We start from the raw sequence: 11,446 nt of genomic DNA on the forward strand, positions 1-11,446 counted from the left end.
CATTACCTAACCATCGCCCCTTCCAACTCAATCATCCCCTGGTACCTCCCGGTTCCCGATTTCCACTAGGAGTTCCAATCCAAGCTCTGTGGAAAAAATTCCTTCCGTCCAATTTGAAAATCCTTGACCCTTTGTCCCCTCCCCTTTCGTTTCAATATACACATATTTAGATAGAAAAATTTGAAATAAATTTGAAAAAAAGCAAATAAATTGTAATAATCTAGCCAGGATTAATTATTTAAAGTTACATTTCCCACTATTTATCCTGGCTGACGACCCCCGAACCTATGTAACACCCGCGAAATTCCCCCCCACACACACAATACAACACACACAAAAATTTAATTATATTTTTGCATTTTTTAAAAACTTTTTGTATAACTGTAAATATGTTTCATATCTCACGCAACTAATTATTGAATAAATTATAATTTATGGTAAAATTTTTATTTTCTTTTTACCCGCTCTCATTCCCTGAATCCCGAAATCGCACAGGGTCCCGTCCCGAGTAAAAGAGATTCGATTCTCTTACCGAAAAGGGACCGACGACCGTAACGACCTAGGACACTCACAGAGTTAAAGGGACCATTCTGGTTACTGACCTGTGCCAGGCCCCTAACAGTGCGCTCGACCCGATCTGTACACACGCCCGCAAAGTGTGTCACCGGGTAAATAGGTTGCGTCCTTCCAGTTGGCCCGACCTTTCAAGAGTCTGGACGTAACATAACCAAAATATAAAAATAACATTTTAATTTAAAAAGAACACGTTATTTCTTGTTGAGCATACAAGTAAATTATATGAGGTGACATAATTCTTATACAATACTTTAATATCGTATTTTTAAGCTTAATTAAAATAGAAAATTTTAATACAAATATGCCGAGACAACAAGTGTCCGAATAAAGCGACACAGTACAACTTGAACGTTTAAAATTTAGATTGTAAAATTGATCAACTTCAATAATTAAGAAACTCCATTATGTTTTCACATTTTATATTAGTAGGAATACTAGGCCGGTTCTAACCCAGGTCCTCTCAGGGGGTGTGAGGCGCGAGGGGAACCGCGGTGCGGGGGGAGTGACGTCACGCGCGGGGAAGGAGGAACTGCGGCGCGCGGTGAGTGACGTCACGCGCGGGGAAGGGGGATCTGCGGCGCGACCGATGGACGAGGGGGTCCGCGCGGGGAAGGGAGATCCGCGGCGTGACCGATGGACGAGGGGGTCCGCGAGGAGAAGGGGGATCCGCGGAAAGAAGACGGTGATGTGAGGAGGATAGCGCTACGTGTGGGAAAAGGATAGCGCTAAGTGTGTGAAGAGGATAGTGCGACAAGGATGACATCAACGTGCGACAAGGATGGCGCAATGTAAGATGGCATGAAAAGGATGACGCAAAGGTAAGTGAGCGACGAGCATATGAAAGAGAGAGAACGATAATATCGCGAAAACAACGCGTGCGAGAGAGAACTATAATATCGCGAGACTTAGAACGATAATAGCACAAGACAACGCGTGAGAGAGAGAACGATATTGCAAGAACAACGCGAGTGAGAGAAAGAACGATAGCGCGTACGAAAGAGAGAACGATAATAGCGCGAGAACAACGCGTGCGAGAGAGAGAGACTTATGATTAACGCGAGACTTAGAACTAACGCAAGAGAGAGAGACGCAAGGGATGGGAACGCAAGGAGAGGCGCGTAAATAATCACATTCTTTTTTCCAATCAAAATATAAAATTTATTTAAATGTGTGCGTGTACTATACAATTTGTGTGTGTGTGTGTATGTCTAATAATAAAATAATATAATAATAAAAATAATAATATAATATAAAATATACAATTTAATTTAATAAAAATATATAATAATAAAATAATAAGAATAATATATTTGGGGGGGGTGCGCCGGGCTAAGGGGGAGGCCGCTCCTGGAACAGAAAAGAAAAAAGATGTGTTAATAAAAACCTAGTCACAATGAGATTTATAAAAAGAAAAAAACACTTACATCTGTCAATCCATTCCTCTTCTCTTTCCTCATTCTCCCGTTCTTTATCTTCCTCCTGCTCCTCCTCTTCTTTTTCAATATTCCAATCTCCCTCTTCTATAATTTCAATGTAGGGCTCTTCCCCGAAGAGCCGCCGTAGATCGAAGATGTCGACGTATCGCCAACCGTTTATCTCGACATCGAGGCGGCCCTCCGGGGTGTCGCCCCACGTCTCCGCAAGGTCCTGCCGCGCCTGCTGGCGCATCGCCCGCATTGGCGGTGCTCAATATTGAGAAAGTCCGGTATCCGGACTTCATCCTGGAACTATATCAAAAATATTTATTATTACACAATTTTTTTTCACAAATTTTTAACAATTTTTCGCAAAATAATCACAAAACACTACTTACGTTCCATGTAAAAGTCATGTTTAGTACAACGATACATAATATGTCCAATAATTTTCTTCCAGTCTTTATAAATTGATACTAGATGATCCATTATTATTTTTTTTTTAACTTTTACACACTGTTAAACTCTTTGTGACGAGGCAACGAGGTCTCGGCACGAAATTTTATAGTAGAGATGTGGCATTATCACCATGTCAAAAACGCGTCGTAAGACGAAAGTACGATCCCATGCAACTCAGCATGGTATAATATATTATTAATATCATCATGTCGCGTGTTTGTGAGGAGACAATCGTCTCGGTACGAAACTTTAGAATAGGCACGTATCATTATCGCTTTACTAAAAACGCGTCATGAGACAAAAGTATGCATGTTCCCATGCAACTTAGCATGATATAATATTAATGTGTCGACCCTGATCGACCCTGATCGACCCTGATCGAACGCCTGTCGAACGCCCGTCAAACGGTCATCGAACGGTAATTGAACGACCATTGAACGGAAACGAACGCTCGTCGAACGGAATTGAACGGTCATCGAACGACTGTCGAACGCCCGTCGAACGGAAACGAACGCTCGTCGACGGAAATGAACGGTCATCGAACGACTATTGAACGCCCGTCGAACGGAAACGAACGCCCGTCGAACGGAAACGAACGCTCGTCGAACGGAATTGAACGGTCATCGAACGACTATCGAACGGCTATCAAACGCTCGTCGAACGGAAATGAACGGTCATCGAACGACTGTTGAACGCCCGTCGAACAGAAACGAACGGTCATCGAACGACTGTCGAACGCCCGTCGAACGGAAATCAACGGCTATCAAACGTAAAACTATATTCAATTATTAAACTGTTTTAAATGTTTAATCATGTACCACAATGTAGTATCGAAATACAATATCTGTGACAGCTGTGTCACGTACAGAAACATGATACTGCGCACGTACATAGATAGAGATGAGGAAAGAATGGAGAGAATAAGAAAGACGATAAAAGTATATTGCATCATCAATTTATTATAAATATGGATTCGAAGAATCATTATCATGATGCTTTGACCACCAATTATAAATCTTAAATACATTTTGTAAAGCACAATTTTTTTCACAACGCATAGTATTCTTAACATCTAACTTATTTAAAGAAGCTACATCCTCATAGTCTGCATCCAAAGTTTCGATAATCACATCGTTTCTCGCATCATTGTCCAGTATATCGGCTAACCATTGCCGTTTTTCGTGTCCTTTTACACGAAAGGTGACGCATCATCATCCTCCGTTGCACCCATCACCGCCGTCGTAATTAAACGTTTCGACTTCCAATATGAAACGTGTCCATCATTCCACGATAATCCATGGTGATTTTTCATCAGCCATAAAACCTGGCATCTTTCAGATTTTGTGAGCATGTGCCATGGTTCGGGACATGTAAAAATGTAATGAGAAAGTACGGATCCTTTTCTCAGAACCGCAGCTTCCTTCACGATAAAATTTTTCCCAACGATAAATCCTTGTAGATCCACAAACGTTGACGCAGCCATGATGACAAGATCTGATCGCAGACTGATGTCGATCGTCAAACATCTCAATATTTTATATTTTTGATATGCAATGGAGGGGATATTTGTTGACTTATGTAATTTTGCGGACTACATTGGTCAATGGATCATATTGGACAACCCGATCGTGCAAGATGAGACAATAGGCGGTAGTATTCGCCGGTATATTTTCCTTGCATTCAAACTCTATTCTCACGTCCACGGTAGCAGTTTTGACAGACTCGTTTTGTCGCGAGCAATCAATGACCGCGAGAGGACCGCAATGTAGAAACTTTGAAATAGTTAATAGCGTTGCATCATCCCATCCGTAATAAGATTTGTGAAAACGAGAGTACATGTCGAATAGGACGGCGAATCTATTTTTTTCAAAATCTAAATTTAAATCATCGTAGGGATAAAATTCCGAGTTTAAATAGAGTTTAAATAGAGTTTAAATAGAGTTTAACGTTGGTCAATTTGCAGTCATCGAATAATGTAACATCTTGTGACACTGAATTCTTTTTACCAGTTTGCAGTGCAAAGATCACGTATCGTGGTTTCTCTAGCTGGGAGGCGGCTTTCACGGTCCACGAATGCTTAGTCGTGCTATGTAGCAGAGGAAATTCGTATAGATCCCAAGATCGGAAACTCATATTCAAGTATCGTTCGCTTTCCAACATTCGCAACATCGACAATTTATTAATCTCGTTCAATATTACATGAGGCATACGCCACTGTATCTTGAGTAATTCAATCTCAGCTTCCGACGATGGATGTCCGAATAGACAATTATTATCGTTGTGCGAACGTATCAGAATCAATTCGTGACGAGCATTAATCACAACGCGTTTATAATCTTCGCAAAATCCCAACAACATGTTGAGCGGTACGCAATAGTTGAAATAATTTTTGTCACTGTTGTACGTCAAATCCCATGCAGCGTTTTTCAAGTTTATACTTTTCTGGTGCGTCAGAGACATCTTTTTTAAGCGTTGAAGTTATTCCAACATTTCTGTTACGATCAATCTCTACTCCGTCGAGTTCGTATCGAAGCTCATCAAACATGAATGCGACGCAATTGTTTCCCAATACAACCTCCATTTCGTCATTCGCTTTACGCACATTCAACTTTCCTTCGATGTAAAGAAAGCTTTCGCACGGTAACGTGTACAAATCCTGATGTTGTATAGGTATTCGTATCTCGTCTCTGTATCCAAGTGTCGTATTGGCGTACGGATTATACGTATGAGTCTCAATCTTGACGATGCAATCGTCAAAGACTGGCTCACCTATTCAAAATATCAATCATTCTTTTCGTACGATGAATCCCAATGATTTTAAAAATTCACGATTCAACGCGTTCAGCTTCTTTTTAACGGCTATTTTATTATTATCACCCGATACCGCAATAGTATTGTCCCTCGTAAAAGTATTGTCTCTCGCGTGCTCCGTTTCGTTCAGCACGAGATACTATATTTGTCGCCGCCGTATATGCAATCTTACGGTAATTTCCTTTCCTCGAAAATTGAGCAATCGACCTCTTTGATCCACAATGCGTATCGTTAAATTCGTAATGCTCCGAACGATGATCGGCAGATAAATGATCTGTGCCGGCGTTTCCGATATCTTATATCCTGGCGATACGCTCGGTGAAAACTCATGTATCGTGTGTACGCGCATGTCATTGCTGTACGCACCAGTAGTGACGTTACATTCTATACGAATAATATTTACGTTTATAATATTAACCGGTTCGTCCGATTCGTACCATTTGTGCAATATACGATTCGACGAGAATCCAAGCAAGGATCCTACATTGTCGGGTTTGGTAAAGTTTATTCTGTAGGCGCATTTGATTTCGCTCTTTAGTGTGCTATGATTGGCGTGGAGCGCTATTGGATATTCCTCATCATAATTATTTTCAACATCTCTGGAAAGGTGTTCATCTCGCAAAATTGCGCGTTTGAGATAATCATTTATAGCGTGCAATTCGTACGACCCTTCGGGAATCGTATTTTCTTTGTCGTCGTTGCCAAAATAAAATTTATTATTCGAAAAATTTACGTTCGGAATCGTATGATAAGTTTCAAAATCCGTTAATCCGAGCTCGTAATCGGCATCGGTCAAATCTATAGCTGGAAAATAGCTTGCAGCGAGAACGCTGCTTCTGCCAGTTAACGTAAGTGTCAGTGACATGTCGAACGAATACTGAGTCGTGACGATGGATTGTCAGGCTTTAAATTGATCGTCGACTGTTTGAAGAAATTTTAAACACAACTGTCCACAGATGCTCTGATTGTAACCTTGGTAAGATGCATAATTGTATTCAATTTTCACTTGAAAAGAATCTTTTGATTTTATTTAAACAACGCCTCGCGTCGAACCGGCAACAATGCTCACGACAATGAAATCTTGTCAATTATCGAAGAACTTCGCGAGACCGGCATTATTATAAATTAAACTATGCGTCGACGATATGTCATTCGGTCAAAGTTCTCGGTACCGAAATGTCGATTAATAAATTTGGATTATCGCTCGGAACGTCGAATAATTTGTACTATCAATGGAATGCATTATTGAGAAATTACGTTCGCGATAACGCTCTCTGCCAGACTACTACCGGCTTCGACGCAAGGTCGCGCAAGATTCAACGTGTAGCGCAACTGGAAGCTGATACTGACGCCGTCAACAAACGATACGTGAATAAACTTTTGAGAGATCGACAGGAAGAAATTGAGCAAAAAATTATCGCGCTCGAAACAAACGTGCAGGCGCTACGAATAATGATGGATGAGATAAAGAATGTGCTGAGATATGCAACATCTGACTCGGCACAGTAAACGAGACATACTAATATCGCAATATTAATTATGCCTCGATCAAACGTGCGAAAGAAGAAAAACACCTCCGAAAAGCGATAACTAGTCGAGGAATTACATGCTCCGGCGAGAAGAAATTTTCCACGAAGACGCGTCATTGTACGCGGATACGACGATCTGTGGCAGGCGGACGTGGTCGACATGCGTTCGTACTCTCGACTCAACAAGGGTCATAAATACATACTCACAGTTATCGATGTGTTGAGCAAGGGGGGCCGTACCGCTCAAGAGTAACAGCGGAAACGAAATGTCCGAAACGATCGCAAAGATTATTGGAGACGATAAAAGGTGTCCGAAAAATTTTCAAACCGACAGAGGAAAAGAATTTTACAACGCGGGTGTGCAGAAACTCATGAAGAAACACAACATTAATCATTACTCGACATATTCCGTTATGAAAGCCTCGGTCGTAGAACGATTCAACCGTACTTTGAAAAACAATATGTGAAAAATGTTTACGCTCAACGGAAATTACAAATGGATTGACGAGCTATCTCGACTCGTTGCAGAGTACAATACGCGAAAACATCGCACCATCGGTATGAGACCTGCCGACGTCACTCCAGCGATCGCCGAAAAACTTTTAAATACGGTGTATAGCAACGTAAAAATTGCGGCTCCGACAAAATTTAAAGTAGGCGATTCGGTACGCGTGAGTAAATACAAGACCATCTTTGAAAAATGTTTCACACTTAATTGAACGACCGAAGTTTTTAAGATTGTCGAGGTGCAGAAAACTAATCCCGGGACATTCATACTCGAAGATTCGCGTGGAAATCCCGTCGCTGGAGGATTCTACGAATACGAGTTACAACGCGTCGCTAATCCCGACGTATATCTCGTGGAAAAAATTTTGCGGGAAAAGGGTAATGACGTATACGTGAAATGGTTGGGAATGGATAAATCATACAACTCTTGGATACATAAAAATAATGTATTGTAAATATTTATTAAAATATATAAAATATGTGTATAAGAAATATAAAATTTATTAAAATATAAAAATATATAAAATGTATAAAATATAAAAATATATACATGGTTATGTACAAATATACAATTAATAATATACAATTAAATATACAATATAATATACAATATAAAATATACAATTAATAATAAACAAAATATACATTTATTTACAAAGGTATCCCATAATGTCCCCACGGTAGCGTATCGGTGGTTTCGGGTACGATATACCGCTTACCGTCGTACGGACTCAGAGCAATTTTCGTCTCGCGGATCGTGTATACTTGGTGTAGTTTCGATCGTATACACGACTGCTGACGCGTCATTTCAATTTTCTTCTTTCAAACACCGCGTATAGGTAATCGTCAAACGTTATCGTTCTCGCGACAACGTTGCTCTTGACGCCTTTAACCTTCTTCGTATCCTTTTTCCCATCGACCCGTAACGCGTACATCTTTGCTCTGAGCCCGACGAATTCGGTCATTATGGCACCGTTATTTTCGTCCTTCATCAGGCCCGGTAACTTTTTATTTACAAGCGGTATACCGTACGCATTATCCATCGCATAATCGCTCGTGTCGAATCTAACGATATTACACTTCATATTCTCATACACATCCGCGCACTCAATGTGATATATGAGACTGTCCGTATCGATGTACATTACCCGGCATTTGTCGCGATACATTGGCGCCATATACTCGTGATGAAATTCGTACAAACATGTCTTTGATATGTCGAGTATACACATACCCACGTAAATCGGTTTGTAGAATTTCACCTCGAGTTTGCGCAATTCCACAGCAATAAGAATCTCCGAAAAAACGCTTCTGCTGTGGAAATTTGGCTTTGCGATTATTGCCTCTGCGCCGTATCGTCCGTCCCAGTGAGTTATAAGTTTAACATCGACACGATTGCGCACATTTTCCATCGTTTTACCAAACACCGCATTGTTCATTAATTTATATAAATTTTTTTCGAAATCATTTTTAGCCAATGTTCTGAAATGTGTATTTAGTTCTATGTAATTTCGAAGCCATAGAGATTGAGAAAACTGTAAAATTCGATGTATTTTTGTGATGTGAAGACCGTGACGCGTACACTGCTGCAGGTTGCGATAGTGTATCACGTAACGCTTCTTATCGTATAGCGTTGCAAGCAGTTTGAATTCCCGCTTGCCAGGTGGTTTGTTGCGTGTCGGGCAAAACGGTAGGTCAGTGTGCGCATCGTGAAGATGTTGTGGGTACTCGAGGTCCACTTCGAGGATATAGCCTGTAGGCGAATCTAGCGCGATGGATGATATGTCAAAATTGGTTACGTCGTCAACCCATCGAAAATCGGCGTAAGGCAACAGTTGACACATTGCCCATCCGTACAAATTATTTACATCAAAGTACATCAAGTACGATGATGGTTTCGATGGATCGTACGACTCCATGTATTTGTTATTAGCGCGAGCGTATCTACCCAAACATTGACTCAGACCGCCGCGTATACCACGTTCGATGAACATAACCATGTCGATGTCAGTAAGCAACTCGAACGTAATTTTCGTATGTTTCAACATGGCGTCCCACGTGTATCCGGGAAGAGTATAGTAATACGCGGGGTCGAGTCCGTAACTTTCGATACATTTATCTCGAAAGTTTTCAAAAATATCGGCTAATAACATGACATCGATTTTAAGATATAAATCGCTATATTCGCCTAGCGTCCGAATGGAGAATCGCATCTAGATGTTCTCGGCGTGCGCGTAATCGCTCTCGGATACAGTGTCACCGGTCAAGGAACTGTAAAATGATTCGCGCGGTGGTAAACACGTATCTTGCAACTTGTCAACGGAATTGATGTATTCGTATGGAAAGACACCTTTTCGCGTTAAAAAATTGAAATTTTCTGTTGATAAATTTTGAAATTCTGATTTTAAAATTTTGAGTTTGTCTTTGTCCAAAAATGATGCCAATTTGTCGAGACTCGATGCGAGAAATTTGAATGAATCGATGAAACGTAATTTTACATGAGTTTTTGATTCTTCTTCCATACAAACATTTTTGGTAAACGAAATATATTTCTCTTTAGTTATTGGTAATAAATCGATTCTTCCTTCGAATGCTGTAGCTATTTCCTCGATAATAAAGTGCGAATCGTAACCAGATAAATTGTGAAAAACTATGGGAATACAAAAAGATTCTTTATAATTTAAATTTCAATTTGAGTGTGCTGGACCTCTGTACCGCCAGGTCAGATGGCAATGATCGCGAACGCGTGTATCGTCTTCCGCGAACGGTTTTTCGCATATATGACATTGAGTGGCGCTATGGAATTTCTCCCACTCTTCGGACGTCAAATCTACCATAGGGACATTTGTTTTTAAAATATTTTTTACACGTAACGCTAAATTTTTGAGGTCTTCGGCGAACCATGCTATACAATCAATACTGCGACGAGAATGGTACGCGGATAATGATTCGTCGTACGAGCAATGTACATAATATGCGATACTAAATACCCGATGGTGTTGATACGCGTTCTTCTCTTCCTCCGTCTTGGCCAGAACGCATTCCAAATCGGCGTATACGATGAATGGAAGCCGCTCCTTCCGATTAAAGTTGTTGAATTCGAGCCACTTGTCCTTGTTGCTCGGTAACCGGATAGCGCAACCATTCATCTCACGGCAGTCGACCGTATGAGACTGCAACTTGTTGTCCGAACTGAAGTAATGCAGGCATCTGTAAAAGAAAATAATTTTAATCAAGATTTGAACAATTTGTTATAACTTATAACTTATAATTATTTAAATTATATAAATTAAACTTACCGGTCGCAGATATATTTTTGATTCTTGTGTTTGCTCAGTTGCGAACTCACGAGCCGGGATAAGTTCTTGATCCAAGCGAAATGTCCAACGTTGCCATCTTCCACGTACAACAAGTTGACGTGCTTATCCCGCTTTTGCTCCGTAAGACGTATCGGAACAATACCTTCGTTTTCAATGCTGTATACATTGATCGAAACGTCGTTAACAAGTTCAAATTTCTTAATCTGATTCACAGTCACTGGAAACTCAATGTCCCGGAGATTCAGCACCGTCGCGTAATGCGGATACGAGGATTCCCGTTCCGCCTTTCTTTCAGCGGGGTATAGAGCGGCGACCACTGCCCACGCGAAACACGCATTGTCTTTTGATTGCACGTTAATCACCGCTCTTTTCATCATAATCTCCCGCGGTAATTTAATGTGACATCCCGCGCGCATAGGATTATACTTATTTATATTTACAGTTAAATTTAATATTCGCGACAATGTCAACCCGCTGTCGCGTTCCTGAAACTCTTCCAGCGACGCTAGGGTGGGCTCGATAACGCGCCGTTAGTACCACTCGCGTAAATCGGATGTGCGAAAGAGTTCATAGTTTCTCATATTGATACTTTTATTTGCGCGTTTATCACAGGTCACGAATTCACCGTTGAATATAGTGTTCACTTTCACATTATAATGTTTCTTCATAATGTTCTTCACATGTTCTAACACAATGTCTTTGGCGTCCTCAAGAAATTGGCGAGGTTCGATGTGATTATAGTTTATCACCGCACCAGTCAATACGTGACTCTCGAAGGCCGTATCAATTTCGCGCCACACAATTCCATTTTGACGCGCGTTACATCCGG

The 11,446-nt window shown here is 40.8% G+C and overlaps 1 protein-coding gene across 1 annotated transcript; it reads right to left on the minus strand.

The window, feature by feature from the left end:
- Window positions 1-704: 704 nt before the first annotated feature.
- LOC145973310 (uncharacterized) lies at window positions 705-11,033 on the minus strand. Its single transcript, XM_083102589.1, has 4 exons — window positions 10,597-11,033; window positions 10,132-10,507; window positions 2,001-2,235; window positions 705-712 (listed from the first exon to the last, which is right to left on the minus strand). Exons 1-4 carry the CDS (start codon window positions 11,031-11,033, stop codon window positions 705-707), a joined length of 1,056 nt encoding a protein of 351 aa, XP_082958715.1.
- Between the last annotated feature and the right edge of the window lie 413 nt (window positions 11,034-11,446).

The sequence above is a fragment of the Camponotus vicinus genome, unplaced genomic scaffold (genome assembly GCF_025532165.1).
Source record: "Camponotus vicinus isolate PSW18456_S1 unplaced genomic scaffold, iyCamVici1.0 SCAF_6, whole genome shotgun sequence".
Classification (NCBI taxonomy): Eukaryota; Metazoa; Arthropoda; class Insecta; order Hymenoptera; family Formicidae; genus Camponotus; species Camponotus vicinus.